A 21,565-nucleotide genomic window follows, 5' to 3' on the forward strand; every position below is an offset into this window, starting at 1 on the left:
CATGGGAGGTCCGTGGTTCAAACCCCGGGCCTCCTTGACCCGGGTGGAGCTGGCCCACGTGCAGTGCTGATGCGCACAAGGAGTGCCCTGCCATACAGGGGTGTCCCCCACGTAGGGGACCCCCACATGCAAGGAGTGCACCCCGTGAGGAGAACTGCCCAGTGCGAAAGAAAGTGCAGCCTGTCCAGGAATGGTGCCGCACACACGGAGAGTGACACAACAAGATGATGCAACAAAAAGAAACACAGATTCCCTTGCCGCTGACAACAACAGAAGTGGACAAAGAAGACGCAGCAAATAGACACAGAGAACAGACAACCAGGATGGGAGGGAAGGGGAAATAAATAAATCTTTTAAAAAATATATATATATGTATATAAATGCAATATGACTCAGCCATAAAAAGAATGAAGTTCTGATATATGTGACAACATGAATAAACCTTGAACACATCATGTTGAGTTAAATAAGCCAGACACAAAAAGATAAATGTTATGTGATCCCACTGATATGAAATAATTATAATAAACAAATTTATAGAGTTAGAAACTAGAATACAGGTTAGCAAAGGCCAGGATGGGTGTTAGAAATGGGAATTAATGATTAACCGGTATAGAATTTCTGTTTGGGTGATGAAAACGTTTTGACAGTGGGTGTGGTGATGGTAGCACAACATTGTGAATGTAATTAATTCATCACATATATAATGAATTAGATACACGAATATGGTTAAAAGGGGAAATTTTAGGTTATATATATCTTACTGGAGTAAAAGTTTTTTTTAAAAAAAACACTTTAAAAAAGCTAGGCTAGAAGCAATAATATTCATTAAAAAATGACCAACAGACAAATTTCAATAGGCTCCTCCAAAATCTCTAAATTCTCTCCTTGGATCAAGAGTTGGCTGCTTAGCAAATACGTATTAGACATCACCCACTTATAATATTACTGCGTCATCTTCACTGAGTTTCATTTTAATATTATTCCCTCAGCTTTGCCTAAAATACAATTGTATGCAGTAGTTACATGTGTGTGGTGAACATTTCAAGTGGTTTTTATTCTTTTCTAGGAATAAAAAAATTTCATTTATTTTTCTCTAATAAGAAAATCAAGCTAAAATATAGGCATTTACAATAAATTATTAATAATTAGTGACCCCAATGCTTTATTTTCCTGTGGTAGTATAATACATCCACACACTAACTCTGACTTCATGGGATGCAGGGTATGTGTTTCTCTGCCCCTTGACTTTGGGTTTGGCCATATCATTCGCTCTGGCCAATGGGCTTTTAGTAAATACGAGGATCTTGAAATGTGGTTATGCAGAGGGGCTTGCCTCTGGTGCTCCAGTAATCTACCCACTAGAAGAATTTCCTTCTCTTGGTTATTGCTCCTTCGACCTTAAACCTAAAACCACAAACACATAAGCATACCTGAGCCCAGCCCACAGTCTAGAACAAGCCCAACCAACCTGCTGGTGGGGAAGCTCAGCTGAGACCAGCTGAATGCTGGTGGCATGCAGGCCAGTGAGCTTGAAAACAAATGCTTATTTTTATTTAACACTGAGTTTTTGGAGTGGTTTCTCATACAGCAAAAGCTAGCTAATACAGAAATTTATAACTAGAAGTGGGTTACTGCTATAACAATAACCTAAAAGTATATTTGGAACTAGGCATCAGGCAATCAAGAAACTATACCAGAAGCTGGAAACTGAAGCCCTGTGTTACATAGTATTAAAACATTTGGTAAAACTGTCACCAGTGATTACTTGAAAGATAGCAGTGCTAAAAATGATGAGTAAATTATAAGCTTTGAAAAAAAAAAGCTTTAAAAAAAAAAGATAAGGTACTTAATGAACTGGTTGCACTGAGTGACAAAGTTTTGAAGCAGACTGTTGTACTTGTGAACTAGCTGTTACTAGTTGCATCTGATAAAGTATTATTAATAGAACAAAGAGATGAGCTGAAAAAAGAACTGTCAGTTTGTAAGCAGAACTGAGAGGGAATATAGATCCAAGAAACTGCAGAGTTAAAAAGTGAAACTTTTTCTCATCAAATCACAGAAGTGGCCTCAGAAAAAAATAGACCAAATCTAGAGCTCAGCTAATAAGACACTATCTCAGGATATAGACTGAAAACAAAGTATGAGTCTTTGTTAAGACATTAGAAAGGCCTAAGGTATTAGAGGAGACCCTTAGAGTTGCACCAAATGACTGCTAGAAACATTGAAAGCATTATTGCAGAAGACTGATGTGCCAAAAGTTTCCTTAATTGAGTCTAGAGACAGAACCATGTTCAAAAAAGATAGTGGGTATGACTTTAGGCACGTATGTTGAATGGAGTCCCATACTTAGAAAACTTACTAAGTTTTTAAGAGGCCCAAAAAAACTGCCCTAAGAACCCAGGGCTAAAAGAAACTGAATTTGTTTAAGATGTTAAAGGATCTGTGGGCTCCTAAATTTTACTGGCAGAAAGCAGGCAAAGAACTCAGCTCTGCCACCAAGAATGGCATATTCCTCAGTGTCCTCTTCAGGAAATATTAAAGAGGAAGATGGAGAAATCGAGACGTTCACCAAAGTGGTGAAGAACAATGGCCTTTGGAGCCACTCCCCAGGAGCAGACTCAGGGCGTAACCAAGGGTCTTTCCCTAACCCGAAGACAGGGAAGGGTACATGACAGCATTTGCCCAATGGGTTTTAAGATTGCTATTATGGGAAACGGATGCGGCTCAACTGACTGGGCTCCCATCTACCAAATAGGAGGTCCAGGGTTCGATGTCCAGGGCCTCCTGGTGAGGGCGAGCTGGCCCACATGGCGAGCTGGCCCACGTGGAGTGCCAGCCCACACAGGAATGCAACCCCACACAGGAGTGCTGCCTGCATGGGAATGCTGCCCAGCACAGTAAAGTTGCCCTATGCAGGAGTGCCGGCTGACGCAGAGAGCTGGTGCAGCAAGATAATGCAACAAGAGACACAGAGGAGAGAAAATAGGAAGATGTAACAGAACAGGGAGTTGAGGTGGCATAAGAGAGTAATCGCCTCTCTCCCACTCTAGAAGGTCCCAGGATCAATTCCCAGAGCTGCCTAATGAGAATACAAGGAGTCACAGAAGAACACACAGCAAATGGACACAGAACGCAGACAATTGGGGGGGGGGGGGTGGAAACAGGGGGAATAAAAAATCTTAAAAAAAGTATATTGCTGTGAAACATGACTGCTCAGCTTCCCATTATTCCCCCTTTTCAAATGGAAGTGTTTACTGTAGTTATCCTAACCCTATGCTGCCACTCTATGCAAGGTGTATGGGAGTGGGGAGGAGGAAACTCATCTTCGTAGTTCAGTGGCATCCTGATCAAACAAATGTGATACATCATGAAAATCTGGACTTTGAGCTGACGCCAGCTCTTGTTCAGCTGAATTGGGCTGGCTTAACTGGGCAGCTGTGCTTCAGAAAGTGGGGGATCTTAGAATGGGTATATTTTACATGAGGGAGGGTCATGATTAATTCTGTAGATTAAATTACTGATTTCAATTCTTCACTCTTTTCCAGTAGTACTATTCATTGACACTTTACCGTGGCCTCATGGTATTTCTTGTGGTTACTATGTGCATGGTATATTATTTTCTATCCTTTAACTTTCAACCTACTTGTGTCTTTGAATTTAATGTGTCTCTCCTAAATTGCATTTAGTTGGATCATACTTTTTTACCCATTCTACAATCTCTGCCTTTTGACTGAAGAGTTTAATCAATTTACATTTAAAGTCACTACAGATAATGCAGGACTTTCTTCTGCCATTTTGCTATCTGGTTTTTGTAAGTCTTATACTTTTTTTGGTCCTTCAATTCTTTCATTATTGCCTACTTAATATTTATTTACTTTTTTATTGTACCGTTTTGAGCCCTTTAATTTCTTTCTGTAGGTATTTCCTTTATATTTGCTTTTGAGGTGACCCTGGCACTTAAATTTAACATCCTAAATCTGTAACAATCTATAACAATCACGTTTGATACACAAATACACAGAGTGCTCCCCCTCTTCCTCTAAGTGCCAGAATCCCAGGGAAGAGAAGGATACAGTACCAGTAACACTCTTCCATTTGATTCTCTCTTCCGAATCTAGGATTTCCTTGTTCACATACCCAGAGATTTCCACCATGAAATGGACAATTCTTTCCTCTGTCCCAGAGCATCCCCACGAAGGCCAATGTTGGCAGCCCCAAATCCAAGGTTGTCTCTTGCCCCTGTCTCACTCAGCTATAACCATAAAAATGCTACATAACAAGCCACCCCAAAACTCAGTAGCTTGAAACAATAATTACATAGTCTCACATTCTGGTCTGATTGTTGGCCAGGATAACTCTGCTGCACTCAGGTCTCATTTTGGAGCCTAGGCTAGAGGGGCAGTGGCTACCCAGGCATGTTTTCATCATAGCAAAGGTCAAAAGCTCTTAGAGATGCAAATGGAAATCTGTGAGACCTTTTAGAACCTACACCCAGGACTCACACACGGTCACTTTCCATTGGCCAAACACGTCACATAGCCAGGCTAAGGGAAGGGGCAGTGTACTCTGTATGCATGAGACCTCAATAGAGGTGCGATGTGTAGCACTACTAAAGGGACACAAAGAATTGAGATGATTCATTCCATCTACCATAATTCATGAGGAATGGAGGAATGTGGGCCAGTTGCTTCGCTGACTGACGGCTGCGGCACTTCCGCTGAAGGAGTTCAGACGTGCGTTACCCAGAACATACTATGGTACAAAATGAGTATTATGTGGATGTCTGGCTCTTAAGAACCCCTAAGGCTTGTATGCTACAATAACTTAATAAAAAGAAAAGATGAAGTTAGACGGGTGGCATCATTAAAGAACTACTAAGTTTATTTCCTGTAAACGCCCAGCTTGCCCAGAAAACCAAATTTAAATACAACCGATCAGTTACTGCCAGCTTTATCATTTTTACCTCTGCTAACTTCCTCATGCCTAAGCAACCACCTGTCCCCACTATGTAAGGCACCCCCCTAAGTAAAACGGAAACTTAAAGACAGCCAATCCGAACATTCCTCACTTGCTTCCGCATTCGCCCTATATAAGCTTCTCCTTTCATCCCCACCGTGGAGCTTTTTTCTATTTTCTAAATGGGGGGGGGGGGGGGGGGGAGGCGGGAGGGAAGTCGCCTGATTCATTAAGTGTGAGAGCCTAAACTGCAGGAAAAGTTGTTCTTTTATCAAGATTTAACAGGCGACAACCGCTTTAAGTACCTTCTGCATGTATACTCCACCGAAGTTCTGAATATAAGCCTGCCACAATATGAACATTCTGCCGAAATGACCCTGGGCGCTTCCTCATCCCCCTACCTCCGTCCACCCCCTTGCCGGTCCTGTCTTCCCAACAGTCCTTGAAGCAAGGCAAGACTGCCTTGAGTGGTCATCCGAGCAAGTGCAACGCAATGGTGAATGCAAATGAGCACATGGATGTGCGAGCCCGCGTTAAACTCAGCAGCAAAATAAATCCGGGCTCTCCTGCCTCGTCCACACAGAGGTCAGACCGTGCCTGCGAAGCGAACTGCGCTGCAGCCAGGCGCAGAAGGCAGAGGCACCGCCGCGAGCTCGGCGCTGCAGGCCCGAGGGCCAGCGAGGTGACGCCTCGCCCGCCGGGAAGAGGGCGCCGCGCGGACCGGCCGGAAGCGGCGCCGGGGGGAGGGTCCGCGAGCGAGCGCGGGGGCCGTGCCGGCGCGCCGAGGCCTGCTGACATCAGCCGCGCTCCTCCCCTCGCCTCCCAACACCCTCAGCTCCCGGCCGGACCCTCCCTCCTCCCACCACGTGTCCTCGCTCGCTCCCTCCCGAGGGGCTGTGCGCACGGGAAGCTGGAGAGGCGGAAAGGATGGCGCTCTGACAGCCGCGCCGGAGTCCTCGGCGCCCCCACCCCGCGGCCCGGCCGCTCGGCCCGGCGGTGAGTGAGCGCGGGCGGCGCGCGGGCGGCGCGCGGCCGGGGGGCGGGGGCGGCGTGGCCCCTCCCTCGGGCCCTGGGCGGCTCGGCCTCGGCGGGGGCGGGGGCGCGGGCGCCGAGGCTGCAGCTGCAGCCGCCGCCGTCGCCGCCTTTGTTGCGGGTCGGCGCGGGGAGGGGGGAGGCAGCGCCCGCTGTCGCCTCCCGCAGGTGCGCCGGGGCCCGGGAGGGGGCCTGGCGGGGAGGCGGGCCGGGCCGGGAGGGGGAAGCGGGAGCGCTCCCGCGCGGGGCCGCGGAGAAAGGGAAATGGGGCAAGATGGCTGGAGAAACCCAGGCGCGCCCGGGGGCGCGGCGGCGGGCGGAGCGCCGGGGCGCGGACCGGTGGGCGAGCGGCGGCCCTAGCTGCGGGCACATCTCCGCGGGCACCTTACCTCCTCAGGTCTGCGTCCCGGGAGCGGGAGCGGGCGGGGGCGGGGGGGGGGGGGGGCGTGCAGCGCGGCCAAGTTTGGGCTACAGCTGTGGGGGTTCTGAAGCCTGCCCCGCCCGCCCCAGACCCTGCAGCGTTCTCCCGTCTTTTTTGGAAATATGGAAGAAGCATGCTGAACTCCGGCGGGATGTTTTCTTTGGACGCCCCGGAGACTGCGGTCCCCAAGATGCACACTCACTCCTCACCTAGGGATTACCCACGCCCCTAGAGGGCCGGAGCGCGGCCCTTTGTACCTGGCCTGCAAGCTCCGCAAAGAGGATTTGCGGCCCAGAGGCAAGGGGTCCTTTCATGATCATGGGAGTGCCAGAACCTGGCCGTCAGCAGATTTCTGCACCCTCTTGGGTATCCAGGCATACCCCCGACTCTGTACCGCTGACTCCCAGGCTTGGAAAGGCTCATAAGGCAGAATGACTTGATTTTCTGAACCGGTTCAAGGACAGAACATTTGAATTTGGAACCGCCCTGGAAAATCCAGTTGATGGGTATTCTGGAGCAGCTATACTCCTGATGCTTAACTCGCCTCCCGTAACAGCCCTGACCAATCTGTTCAAACACCTTCGTTGATAGGGAATCAGCACTCCTCCCTACCACACATTCCATGTCTGGGCGACACTGGCTGTGAGAAAGTTCTGCCTTTGAACGCGCTGTTTTCTCTCTTCTGAGTCTGTTTACTCACAGGCCTCAGTTCTGCCCTTCGGGTCTGTACAGAACCAGTCTGATCTCTCTTTGGCAGATTGCTTTGTAAATATTTGAAGGCAGCCAGATACACTAACTGCCCACAGCCCCTTTTCTTATCACACTCAAATACGTCACCTTCAGCTTCCTGGTGCTTTCACTAAAGCCCTTCTTCCTCTGGCAACCAACCATTCCCGTTCTGCCTTCCAGCCTGAACAGGATCTGGGGCTAAAGGGATTTGTGTGCAGCTGAGCCTTCCCCCATCACAGGCTTTGAAGAGCTCATGCTGACACCCAAATTTTCTGAATTGAATCTTCCTTGCAGAGATGGAATCTACAACCTTCCCTCTCAATTTGACCCTGAAAGAAGAGGAAGAGGAAGAAGAGATTCAGAGCCGGGAACTGGAGGATGGGCACACGGACATGCAGAAAGTGCGAATCTGCTCAGAAGGAGGCTGGGTAAGTTGGAAGGTGTGGGGTCCACAGAGGCGAGGAGCAAGCCTGCGAATCAGGCTTGTTTGAGGTCTCCTGCTCAGACAGACATGAGAAGTAAAAATAGCCCAGCCCATGTATTTGCATTTCTGAGAAATCAGACCTGAAGCTTTAAAAGGTAGCACAAAGAATGGAAAGAGCTAGTTATAAGAATAGTCCATCCAGCCGTGTAGCTTTTAATCATTAGGTTAGAAGTCCAGGAGGCCGTGACCATGTGTGTCTGGCTCATTTCTGTAGTTCCTGCACCTCACTCAATGCCAGGCACTGTAGGCACCAAATGATTGTTTGCTGACTGACTGCTTGTGAAGGGAACCATTTTAAATGAGGCTTGGGGTGTTGAGCTGCCATGAGGAGAGCTTTGAGGCTGGGCCATTTGCTTGTGTGTGAGCACCTCCTATTAATAATTCACACAGGAAAGCTGTATTTCCAGCTCGGTCTGGATTGAGGGATTGGGAGGGTAGGCAGCAGGGATACAGAGATTGAGCAGATCCAGAGAAAATAGTGTAATAGAATGAAAGTAAACTTATAAAGATTTATGTAGTAGATCTTTATGGTGATAGTTATTTACAGTAGTTACTGGGTTTCATGACAATTGGACTTAAATGATAAACATTTTCAGTAAGCAGCAGATTGACATTCCATTTCTCCGCTTAGTTTTTGCTTGTATATAAAGCAGTATCAGTAATAATATCTTTTGTTTCTAAAGAGAAGTCTATATTCGTAGACCCATGGTACTTCTAAATCATCCAGTCCTGGCCCCTCCTAGGTGAAGGAACTGGGGTGCAGAGAGGTTATCTCTTTCGTCTCTAGGATACACACACAGTGGTGTTCACTAATAAAAGCAAGCCTCCTGAGCTGTACCCTTAGAAGTAGTGCATTTTGCTGTATATATGTTAGACCCTAACTTAAAAAAAAACAACACAGGCTCCAGCTGTGAAGGCTGCTCTGCCTTTGCCTCTTCGGTGTTCTTTGCTCACTCTGTCCTCCTCCCTAGTTCTGCCTCCCTCAGCCAAGGAGGCCTTGGAGACTAGAAATCACGTAGTCTGGAGCAGGACCTCAAAGCTGTAGAAACCCTATGTTTTGAGGCTAAGTTGGCCAACCAACTAAGTATATCTAGATGGAGTGGAGATCCTTGGAAAACATGTGCAGTGAAGTGGGCATCTGAGTGTGCTGGGGCAGTGAGAAAAGAGAAAGGTGAAGACTATACTTGGGCTGAGCCAGAAGCGACCCAAAGAGCTGGAGGGACTGGGGCTGGCAGCCTGATGGGGCTGGGGATTTGGCATTTGTGGCCTCCACGCAAGCTGTTACTGCTGTCACTCCCAGCCAGCAGCTCTTGAGCACAATGCTAGGTGTTGTTAAGACAAGATCCCCACCCTCTTGGAGTTCCTAGCCTCATGGAAGAGGCCGGGAAGTGGACAGATAATTAACAGCGCAGCATGCAAAGCGCAGTGGTGGAGGTTGGCCCTGGAGGGGAACACAGCCGTGAGGAAGGAGGAGGCCTCATTCGGGCTGGAGAACTGGCAACCTCTTGGACAGGGCCAGCGTGCACTGCACCTGGTCTCAGCAGTGTTCTCAGCTGAGGGCGATTTTGTCAGCCGGGAACATCTGGTCCTATCCGGAGACGTTTTTGGTGGTTGTGACTTGGGAAGAGAAGGGGATCACAGTGGCGTCAAGTGGGTGGAGGCCAGGTCTGCTGCTGAACATCCTATAATGCACAGGACAAGCCCTGTGACACGGCCCAGAATGTCAGCAGCACTGAGGTTGAGAAACCCTGCCATAGAGTATTAAAGCAGGGAAGAAAAATATCAACTCTGTTTTTTAAATATGTATTTTGATTGTAGAGAATTATGTTAAAGAGATCAATAAAAGCCTGTCAAACTTAACCATACTATTAGGATAAAATTCCATAGAAGAATTGGAATAGAAACACAATTTCAGGTAGGAAAAGGAGAACTATACTTCTGACTGAGTCTTAGTCTTCAGTGAAATTACCCAAAGGAAGGGAGGAGGTTTGCATTTCAGGCAGAAAGGACAGCACAAGCAGAAGCACTGGAGAATGAAAGTTGTGTACAGAATTAGGAGCAGTTCATGTAGCTAGAACCTAAAGTGCGCACAGGGAGTGGAAGGAAATAAGGCAAGAGAAGTGGGCCGGGGCCACCCAATTGGCATGGTATGCTGTGCTGAGGGGTGGGACCATTCTCCTTAATACTTCTGAAGGATAAGTGCTCAGCTTATCTTTCTAAGGGGAGCCTAAGGTTCTCCACAGCCCCCGTGCTAAGGTCTAAGTGACCTGGTGAGAGAGCAAAGGCTTTGGAGTCAGACTCTCTAGCCCTGTGACTTTGGGTAAGTTACTTAACCACTGTTTCCTTATCCATAGGGGTTGGGTAATAATTCCCATATCCCTAAATTATTTGAAGGATTCAGTGAGATAGTGCATTGAAACGTGTGAGAGCGGGCCCTCCTCTATGCCTGGCACACAGCAGGCACTCCATTGGTGCATCCATGCAAGCTTTCTCCCTTAAGATACCTGCTGTCCTTGCTGGGGGTTGTGTAGCTCTGGTGAGGTCATGTCAGTATAAGCCTTTCGTAATAGCTACCCTTCGAGATAAGCATCAGAATTCCAGCTTCCCGGGCAGAGCGAGGCAGTGCACACAAACTGAAGGAAAACACCTGTCAAAGGAGTGTTTGATCTTCTGAGGAAAGGGGAGGGGGACAGGGATTGAGGCACCTACCTGCGAGACCAAGAAAGGTTGTCTGAGGGTTGAACACAGGCTTGCTGGCTCCTCGGTTTTGCCCAGGGCTGGCCCTGTTTACCTTCTGCTGTGTTCAGCCAGATAAAAGGCCTCTGTGGAGCAAGAGGAGGCCTGCGCAGCAGGGTCTGGCTGAAGGCTTGGTTGGTTCACACAGAGAGTTGCTGTGAAGAGAATTTCTAAGCCACTGCACTGTGTGCCTCTGGAGCATAATGTGGGCTTGTTTGAAGATAATATAAGGAGATGAATCCTGCACCAGCCTCCAGTCTTCTCACAACTTCAGGGCTCCTGATATTTTTACTGGGACCAGGATGTGTTATGCTCCGAGAGTACGGATAGCCCCTGCGAAATGATAGGCATTTCTAGTGATAGGTCCAGTTTTTATCAGCAAAGGGAGAGGAACTATACATTGGTGTGGCCTAGATCTGGAACTTTCTAGGGAGAGAAGAGGCCAAAGGGAGAGTTTAAAAGCCTGTGAATTGGAAAGGAGATGAGTTGGAAAATTCCAGGGCTGACTGGCTTTCCAGGTTGATGAATTCTGAGAACAACCCAGAGATCAATCCATTTTTACGTCCTAGCATTTACACTTAAGGAGTTTTGTCCATTCTTACTCCAAAGGGTAGGCCTGGTTTAGTTACTGATTATAGGAAGCTGTTCCAAGTGGAACAAGAGAAGGGAAATCCAGAGAGTATTTGCTTAGCTGGTTTATTCAAAACTATATTTTTAGGTGATTGCTTTCTACAGGAAGTGTCCTAGGTGTAAGGAAACAAAGTGTAAGTTCTCCCCTCAATTAACTTATTTTCTAATGAACAAAGCAGACAAGTAAACAAAAAGAATAAAGCGGTGCAATAAGTGTCGCCATAGTGTTGAGCCCAGGTTGTCATGGGATGGGGAGGTGGGTACACAGCTCAGGGCGGGGGTGCTTCCTCCGGGAAAGGAACGCTATGCTGAGCTTTGGAGGATTGTCAGGTATTAGCCAGACAAAGAATGGGGAGCATCACTGAGATGGGGAGGTATGCAGAGACACAGAGATGGCGAAGCTTCGTTTGTCCAGGGAACTGCAAGCAGTTGGGTATAGCTAGAGCATGACACTGGGGTGAGTTGAGGGTTTGTCCCCCAGGAAGGCCACTTTGCTCTCAGTATAAGAGCAGGAGACTAGACAGTACTGTCTATTCTCAGTCCTGCTTTTTATTGGCTGTGTGACATTAAACCAGAAAGTTAGCCTCTCTGAGCCCATTTCCTCCTTGATTAAATGGAGTTCCTATTCCTCCACAGGGTTGTTTGAGGAAATAAATGATTCTGTTACAGGCCTACCCAAAGAAGTGCTCCTGAAGTGTAAGATGTTTGCAGGCTGGGCGTGGGGGTGGGGGGTTGGGAGAGTAAGTGGAATTTGGTACAGGAGGAAAGGCCCTATTATCTAAATAATGGCCTGACACCTGAAGAGGCTTCAGGCTGTGCGAACACAGGCTAATTTTCTAAGTTCAGGAATAACATAACCATAATCACCCACACCCTCGATTCAGTTTTGGAGACTAGCTTTGAAAGTGGAAAACAAGCTGCCCAGTGTTTTCTCACCAATAAATCTGATGAGCGTTGGAGCAGGAGCTCTACTGACCAAAAGAGGAAAGAACAAGCAAGCCCGCACATAAAGGTTTGTAGCAGCTTTATTCAAAATGGCCAAAAACTGGAAGCAACCGAGATGTCTTTCAGTAGGAGAACAGATAAACAAACCATGTATACCCATACAATGGATAAACAAACCATGTATACCCATACAGTGGATAAACTATTATAAATGAAAAGCAATGCGTCATCAAGCTACAAAGGAAATAGAACTGTAAATGCAAATTGCTAAGTGAAAGAAACTAGTCTCATTTGAACTATATGACATTCTGGAAAATGCACAACTATAGAGAAAGTAAAAAGATCAGTGGTTGCCAGGGATGGCAGGAACGTGTGTGAGAGATGGATAGATGGTGTGCAGGGCATTCTGTAGGGCAGTGAAATGTGTGATACTATAATGGCCAATATATGACATTATGCATCTGTCAAAACTATAGAACTGTACAGAGGGAGGAGTGAACTCTAATATGATAGTCGTATCTAATGGAAGATGTTGATAGGAAACAGCAGGGAGAGAGAATATATGGGAACTTAGTGCTTTCTGTACAGTTCTTCTGTGAATTTAAAACTGCTTTAAAAAATAAAGTCTCTTAAAAGGAAAAGAGTTTAATGAACAAGAGGAAGTTGGTTTGGGTGGCTTGGCTGCCTTCAGCTACTGAGGAGCCTCTTTCCACGGGGTGAGGAGGTTGGGAGGGATGCGGAGAGAGGGAGATGGGGATGGAGCAGTCTTCTCTGTGTGCAGGGGACAGTCCTTAGGGCTTTCAGCCAGGTCTAGGCCTCAAGGCAAACTGGTTTGCTCTGGTACCATACATACATTTAAGCTCTAACTAGCCCTTCTTTCCTCCTACTTGTCCTCTTGTGGTTTGGAAAGGCCAGGTAGGGTCCCCTCTTTCTTTTGAGCAGCTTTGGGTTCCCATTCAAATACCAGGGTTAGTGTCCCTGGAAATGGAGAGTAGTGCCTTGGAAAACCACAATGATCCCATGGAGACCAGTAATCCTATTGGAATTTACAAACCAGACTCAACCCCCCTGACCCGAGGGTCTTCAGATGGGGGGGAGCAGGGTTGGAACGAGCATGTTGGTGGGGGAGCTTTCGCAGGGTGTTGCATCAAGTGTGGAGTTGGCTGAGGCTGTGAGCAGCTCTTCCCAGGCTCTTTCGGTGTGAGGGTGAGATGCCCAGTGCCCTCTGCCTGTCAGCCTGTGGTAGGGAGGTTTCTTCCCAGATGCTGCTTTCCTTACCTGTGAGCCTGCCCTGGTGGGGTAGGCACTCGGCTGGGGAACACGAGACTGTGCTCTTGTCCTCGTTTTGCCTCTAGTTAGCCTGGGAGTGTGGGCAGACATTTCAGCCCCTAGTCGAGGTCCTTTACTTACCTGTACGATGAAGTGGGTGCCGGGTCATCCACTCAGGTCCTGCCAGTTCTTTGAGTCTGTGTCTGCATGTGCCTATTAGTTGTTGAGAAAGGCCTGTTCACTGTTCCAGGTGCCAGCCCTATTTGATGAGGTGGCCATATATTTTTCCGATGAGGAGTGGGAAGTTTTGACGGAGCACCAAAAGGCCCTCTACCGGGAAGTCATGAGGATGAATTATGAGACTGTCCTGTCCCTGGGTAAAGCTTTGTTTTCCTTTGTCTCTGAGCCCAGAGAATTGTTTTCAGGTCTCTGTTCTCTGGTATTTCCAAACATTCTTCTCTCCTGAACTTGGACTCTGTCCCCTCAATGTTTGTTCACATTTGATTTCCTATTTTTGATTTGGGCAGGATATAAATATTGTATCCTTTCTACTCAGCAAGTTGGTGCCACAGCTCAAAATCACATACATGTTTAAAAAAAAAAAAAACCCCGAACGACTAGGAAATGTCCCCGTGGATCTGGGCCCGTGGATCGTGTGCTCTTTGGGAGGGAAGGCAGGCTTCATCATTACATCAGCCTCGGAAGCTTGGGGACATGCCCCCAAAGATGCCCCAAAGAGCCCACACTCCCCTCCTGACATTGCTATCTTCCATATTATCAGAAAGTATGCATTTAAAGGGATTCCCCAGTTTGCTCATACAGGTACCAAAATGTTCATTAGATCACCAGCTACATCCACTTCCCTGCTAAATGCAGTACTTCTGTAAGTACTGGCCCTCATCAGCAGAAAATCCATAAATTCCCTTGGTTTACCTATTTTCCATCATATTTTTTCTCTTCAGCATTCCTGACCCTTTCTCCTTATCTTTCACAAATCCCCATATTGAAGGATGTGGCAGTCGCGGGAGTGGGAGGAATTCCTTCAGTATTTTTTGGCAGTGTTCCAGGACAGTAACACACAGCCTTTACCTGTTTTATTTCCTGAAAACAGAATTCCCATTCCCTAAGCCAGACATGATCACTCGGCTGGAAGGGGAGGAAGAGTCTCAGAATTCTGACGAATGGCAGCTCCAGGGGGGAGCCTTCACAGGTAAAACGGTTGAGCCAGTTCAGCATGCGTCCAAACGGGAGCATTAGGAAGCTAGGATTTAAGTTTCCATGAGCATTCTGTGGGAAGGGGGAGGCAGGGTTGCAAGGCAGAAAAACTATGAGCTTTGGTCCTCTCCTCCAGTGCTAACCGTGTGACCTTAGGCAGTTTTTTTCCCCTCTCTGAATCTTCGTTTCTTCATCTGTGAACTGTGGGTAATTTTAAAACTTGATGTGGGACCTTGTATGCAGAGGAAGTAAAGCATTGGGTCTAGTACACGTTCTGGGAGAATAAACCCACCTGAGTAGCACACCACAAGCCTCTGCAAACCAACGAACGAGATGATGAACCATCTTCCAGGGTTATTTACCTCGACAACGGTTCATTCCATGCTGGATAGACAAAGCAGTAGTAGTACAGTATACATTTGAACAAATATGGGTGAGAAGCTCATAGTCCTTTGTCAAGATGGCTGGTTAGGAGGGTAGTAGTTGGATGAATATAGCATAGCTTCCAGGCAGGCAGATGGCCTTCCCTCTGTAGGAAAGAGTTTAAAATAATGTATTTTAATGATTGTAATACATATTTCCCTCCACCATTTTAACATTTCTGAAATTGAGAATACCTCTTAAAATTGGTGACATATTACTGTTTAATTAGTGGCATTTTTTTCTTTCTTAGTGGCTCATATGGTGTTTCTTAGAGTTGACGGCATCTTAGTTTTGATGAAATATAGTAATTTCCTCAGATCATATTCAGTTTCTGTGACCACCTTCCAAATATAAACATACACTGAAATCTAACTCTAACATTGGTACACAGCACCAGGTTTCTGCTTTACAAGCTCAACTCTGCTAAGTGTGGTTTTTGCTGTAGGAGATTTTTAGTTCAGAGGATATGATTCCGTAGCCCTTGATGTATCCACTTCTTGTATTATGTGGTAGTGTGGGTTATATTCGGCTTCTCATCTACATAAGAATTATTTTGACCCAAACACAGCCCCCAAATTATCCTTTAGTTCAAGCCTGGTGCCTGTGTTAAATTCTCAGCTCTGCCACTTTCATCTTCCTTTCAAAGAAGGAGTTCTGTTGTGAGAATTAAATGCGGTCATATGAATAAATTGGCACATGGCTTAAGACCAGGGGAATGTTATTAAAGTTACTATTTTTATGAACCTCAAAGTATTCTTGGCATTGGGGCCAAAAAATCAGGGAGTAAACCACAACTCATTTTGTTTACTGGCCTTATGTTTTTCCTTCCCTCTCTGTCTCCCAGAAAATGAAGAGTCTGACGTGAAGCCTCCAGATTGGGCAGGACCAATGAATACCACCTCCCAGTTTCCTCAGCCTCAGCATCTTGACAGCTTTGGCCTCCGCCTGCCTCGGGACATCACAGAGCTGCCCGAATGGAGTGAGGGGTACCCCTTCTATGTGGCCATGGGCTTCCCAGGGTATGACCTCTCAGCCGACGATATAGCCGGCAAGTTTCACTTCAGCCGGGGAGTGCGCCGCAGCTATGATGCAGGGTTCAAGTTAATGGTGGTGGAATATGCCGAGAGCACCAACAACTGCCAGGCTGCCAAGCAGTTTGGAGTATTGGAAAAAAATGTCCGAGATTGGCGCAAAGTGAAGCCGCAACTCCAGAACGCCCATGCCATGCGGCGGGCATTCCGAGGCCCAAAGAATGGGAGGTTTGCTCTGGTGGACCAGCGCGTGGCTGAGTACGTCAGGTACATGCAGGCCAAAGGGGACCCTATCACCAGGGAGGCGATGCAGCTGAAAGCTCTTGAAATTGCCCAGGAAATGAACATTCCAGAGAAAGGGTTCAAAGCAAGCTTGGGTTGGTGTCGAAGAATGATGAGGAGGTATGACCTGTCTTTGAGGCATAAAGTGCCTGTGCCCCAGCACCTGCCTGAAGACCTGACCGAGAAACTCGTGACTTACCAGCAGAGCGTCCTGGCTCTGCGGAGGGCACATGACTATGAGGTGGCTCAGATGGGAAATGCAGATGAGACTCCCATTTGTTTAGAGGTGCCATCACGGGTGACTGTGGACAACCAAGGGGAAAAGCCCGTCTTGGTCAAGACACCAGGCAGGGAAAAACTGAAAATCACAGCAATGCTTGGCATCTTGGCTGACGGGAGGAAATTACCTCCGTACATCATTTTGAGAGGAACATACATCCCACCTGGGAAGTTCCCCAGTGGGATGGAGATCCGCTGCCACCGGTATGGGTGGATGACTGAGGACTTGATGCAGGACTGGTTGGAAGTGGTGTGGAGACGGAGGACTGGTGCCGTGCCCAAGCAGAGAGGGATGCTGATCTTAAACGGCTTCCGGGGCCATGCCACTGACTCTGTGAAGAGCTCCATGGAGAGCATGAACACTGACATGGTCATCATCCCAGGGGGCCTGACCTCACAGCTGCAGGTGTTGGATGTGGTGGTCTACAAACCGCTGAATGACAGTGTGCGGGCCCAGTACTCTGACTGGCTTTTGGCCGGAAATCTGGCGCTGAGCCCAACTGGGAATGCCAAGAAGCCGCCCCTTGGCCTCTTTCTGGAATGGGTCATGGTCGCGTGGAATAGCATCTCAAGTGAATCCATTGTCCAAGGGTTCAAGAAGTGCCACATCTCCAGCAACTTGGAAGATGAAGATGATGTCCTGTGGGAAATTGAGAGCGAGTTGCCAGGAGGAGGGGAACCGCCAAAAGAATGTGACACAGAAAGCGTGACTGAGAGCAACTGAAGGAAAAGTTCAGGTAACCAGTGGAAATAAATACCCAGTGCCTTCACTCCTAAATGTGTTCTACAAAGAGTTTTTCTCTGTCAGTTACAGCCTGTGGTGCAGCAGTGTAGATAACAGGTCATCAACATTTTCTCCTTTAAGTGAAATGTTTATTCCTTGATTTATTTTGTGTGCATTTTGCTCTAGAGCTTGTGGACATAGGAGCAATGTCTGTAATAAGTAAAATGAACAGAGTAAGCCAAAGGATGTTTAATCTGAAAGCTCATTATGTTGAAATAAAATATTTGGGCCTGAGGAGCATAATCTGACATTGCTCATTTAACAGAAAGTTCTGTTTGGAAAGCCAACTTTTTTCTGACCCATATAAATTGTGCTGAAAATTTAGTGCCACTATGTGTACCTGATACCTTTGGAAGAGTTGTACTTGCTTTCCCCAGCTTGGGAGGGCCACAACATGGGGAAAGCACTAATTGTGCCTTTAGTGAGGTGTCTTCTGGGCCTCAGGATCGCAGTGCTGACGTGCTCTTCAATATGCCCACCAGGAAAATAAAATAACAGCATAGGCTTGCTTTTCTGTAAGACATTCAAAAGTGATTTAAAACATCTTCTTATTCTCATAGTGTTTTCCACAGAGTAAGCAATTGCAGTAATTTCTTAGAGTCTGCAGATGTCTGAAGAGAGACATCTTTGCACCAAAAAATTGAATCTTTGTCCCCATAATAAAGAATAAACTTGGATGCATATCTAGGACTACAGTGAGTAAAGTTTGAAGGTCAAAGACAACAGGCCTGGGATTTCCAGAGTTGAGTATAGAAGAGCAGCAGCTTTAAAAAGCACTAGGGATTGAGGGCCAATTGAGACAACACAACTGAAATGACCCCACCCCCACCCCACCTTGAAAGAGGAAAATGACCACATACTGTAGGAAAAACATGCTTAAAGACCAAACAACTCATTACCCTCTTTTCCTTTCTTTAGCTGTCAATTAATTTGTTCCTCCAAACACAGGACCTGAAACTATCTTGATACATCTATTTCTCCACCCCCTCAAAGCTGTATAATTATATCTTATGTGTTGAAGAGTGATTTATATCCCTTTACCTGCCTAATCAGATTTTACTCAGATCACTGAACCCTATTGTAATTCTGAGATCCCTAGATTACAACAGATCAAGAAGTTCTTGCAACTATATTCAGAATCATCAAAATTGCCTTATTTTCTTTTCTCATGCCTCCCATTCTTTTCTCTTGGATTGACTATTAACCTTCTTCCACTGAATAGCAAACTGTGCATTGCAGTGTGCTTTCATCCACTTCTCATTTTACCTTTTCCCTCTCCTTGTGAGATGACATTTTTGTATGTTTATAATTTTCTAAGCTATTTCCTGCCCAGAGGACCCGATGAAAAACTGACAGGACAGGAAAGGGAAGGATATGTATTCAAAGCTAAATGGCAACTCTGTACACAGGCATGGGTAGCATTTACGTCCAATGTCAGTCAGGAGTTTTTGCTTTTCTTAAATGCCACAGTTCTGTACAACTGCCATTTTTAGAGTTGAGGAAATGATAGAAGTAGATAGGAGTTTGTAGTGGGCAGGAGATTCAGATGGGGAGTGATATGAATATAAAACCGCCCCTTCTCATGTATTTGGAAACCTGACATTAGATGGTGACAGGATTATGTTTGCTAAAGTTGTAAGATACCCAAAACCTAAGGAATAATTCACTGATGTTCTCTCGGTTTTCCAGCAAATGGAACTGTGATTGAAACAGTTGGGGAGGAAGTTCCTCAAGAAGAATATTCCTGGAAGTATGAATGCACAGAGAACAGCAGGAAAAGGCCGTGGTGCTCCTGACAGCAGTCTGTACATCCTGTCCTAGGACAGCCCCGCCCCAACTCACGTCTGTGAGGTGTTAGAAAAGCTTTGGACACTCATCAGCAACATGATTAGAAAAGAAACTGCCCCATTTCTTGTGGAGATTACTCCATGTGTCCATCAAAAGAAATCTGTAAATATGAATGAACAAAAATATTTCCTGGAGAAGAGACCACTTGTTAGACACCAAGACTCACGGGCACAACCCTGCCAGTGTCCTTTCTACGGAGAAAACCTCAAATGTTTTATTCTGCCTTTGAAAATGGATCCCAGAATAGAACCTGTCCCCATACAGGTCAAGACTGCAGAGAAGGCTTTGTAGAAATGTGTGACTTACATACACATGCTATTTAAACATTTCCTTCTTAGGAAAAATGAGATACTAATGATAACAGCAAAATCGACATACTGGCCTGGTGCCAGCAGATGGCACTTCTATAGGCAGACTGGGTTAGCATGGAAGATTAACAGGTTAAAATAAACTATGCTATTTTATTTATCTTCCCAATCTGGGTGGCAGCTAGACTTTTAGGGTCTCGTTTAATGGCCCTATTTTTTCATTATTATTATATTTAATGATAGGGCAGACTTTAGTATACAAGCTCTTCTGTTTCTCAGGCTGCCTGCAGAAGAAGTCACCATAAATTATCTGCTGTCTACTTGGTACAAGGCCCATTGACTCATCTGATAACTTGTTTGTTACTTTAATATTTTTATCACCAAGGTGGTGGGAGGGCTTAGACCTTTAGCCACAGCTGTTAAAGGACGTCTTATCTCCTTCCCTGCAAGAATAGGATGAGGGGGTCATTGAATTTTTAAACTATAGTAATTTGCATTCCCACATAAATCAAGTGTTATGAGAACATTCCTTCAAAGCTGTCTGCTACAAAACATGCCAGAACCTCATAGACAAAGCCATTGCTAGAAATGTCATTCCAATATCAAATCTGGATAACAAGCTACCATAACCACAGCTCCTTCCTGAATATCATAAACTATTCTTGGCATCTGGAAACACCTATTTCTACTCAGGTACTCATTTCCCTGTTAATGATTTACCTGATTTTTTAAAACCAGTTTTTCACTGCAAGGAGGACATTTCTCTTAGCAATTCCTTTTCACTTAACTTCTGGTGTCTGAATAACTCAATATTTGAATTGTTTCTCATTTACGTTTACCTGTGCAATATTGTCATTTCAGATGGCATCTAAACCCAGCTACTTTGCATTCCAGAAGTTTCTATTCCCTCCATTTCTATTTAATTTATCCTCCACTAACCAGGTTCCTGGCCCTTTTTCCTCTTTATATCCTATTTCACTTGCTTTGGAAGATTAAAGGTCTTTCAGTTTGGTTATCTTGCTGAGAAGAGTAGAAAATGGCTTCAACCCGTTTCATTCCACCAACAGTTCAAGTCTCATCAGCTGATAGATGATGCCTTATAGGTTGCATAGCACTGGAACTTTCTTAGAGTAATGGCTGTACTCTTTTTTCCTGGGCTCATTCTTCCACTGCTTTATGATCTATGCCTAACAGAGCCCCAGTACAGTTTTGCAGAATGGCTGTTACCCCAGATTTATCTATAGCACACATTAAGACATAGTTGTACCCCCAGTAGATAGAAACTGACCCCAACAATAAACTTTGATAATAAAGAAATAGGCTATGGTGGTTTTATTTACCTGCTAGCATTGTGAAAAGTTACTTTTCAAGCTATTGTTTACATTTTATTTCCTTATCCAGTTCAGTACCCATGTTACACCCTTATCCAAAACCTAAAATGTCTGTTCATAGGATGGCAATGTAAGTAATATCTTGTCTTTGAAGACAAAGGGAAGAAAAATGAGTGTGGTTTTAAACTGGCTTCAAAAGGGAAGGGGGTGGGGTTGCATAAATATCTTTCTTCCTCTAGGCTTTATGTTTGGGATGCTCTCGGGTGGTCCATTACAAAGTCACATGAAGGAAACCCATAAAGTGACATTAATTTAAAATGAGGAAAAACCTAACACTGATGGATAGAAAAGGGGACTCAATATCATGTTTTACATACATTTATTTGAAAATGAAAGCATGATGAACCTATATGCCCTTTATTGTGTACTTTTAGTGAAATTAGTCTTGATACTTTACCATACCACAGACACAAATGAGTAGTCTATTCAGAATAATCTAGACATTTGTTTCTCTTTAAGCCATCAGAATTAAATGCTGAACTAATTTGTTTGCCACATTAACCCCTAAAACCAAGTATCCTTACCTTTACTGTACATCCTAGAGGCATTTTGGTATGAATCAAAGACATGATAGGACAGACATTTCTGGTCAAAACAGCAATCATTTTGGAAACAGTTTTTGAAATCTGATCAGCAATATTCCAATTACTTCAGGCAATGGGGAGATGGGGTGTTGGAGTTTTATACTTTATTGGCCACAGCAATGGATAAAGGTGTTAAGAATATGTACTAAGCTAGCCCTCATTGCCTGGTAAAGTAAGGCTTTAAACCCAGTTTTGCACAGCGATAGACCTATAGC

The 21,565-nt window shown here is 45.7% G+C and overlaps 1 protein-coding gene across 3 annotated transcripts; it reads left to right on the top strand.

The window, feature by feature from the left end:
- The first annotated feature begins 5,722 nt into the window (after nt 1–5,722).
- Nucleotides 5,723–20,692, top strand: POGK (pogo transposable element derived with KRAB domain). 3 transcript variants are annotated; one of them, XM_004464727.5, is made up of 6 exons: nt 5,723–5,955; nt 7,436–7,569; nt 13,456–13,582; nt 14,317–14,415; nt 15,688–17,172; nt 18,909–20,692. In XM_004464727.5, exons 2-5 carry the CDS (start codon nt 7,438–7,440, stop codon nt 17,157–17,159), a joined length of 1,830 nt encoding a protein of 609 aa, XP_004464784.1. In that variant the 5' UTR covers nt 5,723–5,955; nt 7,436–7,437; the 3' UTR covers nt 17,160–17,172; nt 18,909–20,692. The 3 variants fall into 3 exon arrangements, with proteins under 3 accessions (XP_004464784.1, XP_004464785.1, XP_004464786.1); XM_004464728.5 differs by lacking the exon at nt 5,723–5,955 and adding an exon at nt 6,078–6,159; XM_004464729.5 differs by lacking the exon at nt 5,723–5,955 and adding an exon at nt 6,296–6,388.
- The last annotated feature ends 873 nt before the right edge of the window (nt 20,693–21,565 follow it).

The sequence above is a fragment of the Dasypus novemcinctus genome, chromosome 13, assembly GCF_030445035.2.
Source record: "Dasypus novemcinctus isolate mDasNov1 chromosome 13, mDasNov1.1.hap2, whole genome shotgun sequence".
NCBI classification, from domain to species: Eukaryota; Metazoa; Chordata; class Mammalia; order Cingulata; family Dasypodidae; genus Dasypus; species Dasypus novemcinctus.

Coding starts and splice junctions, on each gene's coding strand:
- POGK (XM_004464727.5), top strand. CDS start 7,438: ATGGAATCTACAACCTTCCCTCTCAATTTGACCCTGAAAGAAGAGGAA. Junction 7,570..13,455: donor TCTGCTCAGAAGGAGGCTGG/GTAAGTTGGAAG, acceptor TCACTGTTCCAG/GTGCCAGCCCTATTTGATGA. Junction 13,583..14,316: donor TGAGACTGTCCTGTCCCTGG/GTAAAGCTTTGT, acceptor TCCTGAAAACAG/AATTCCCATTCCCTAAGCCA.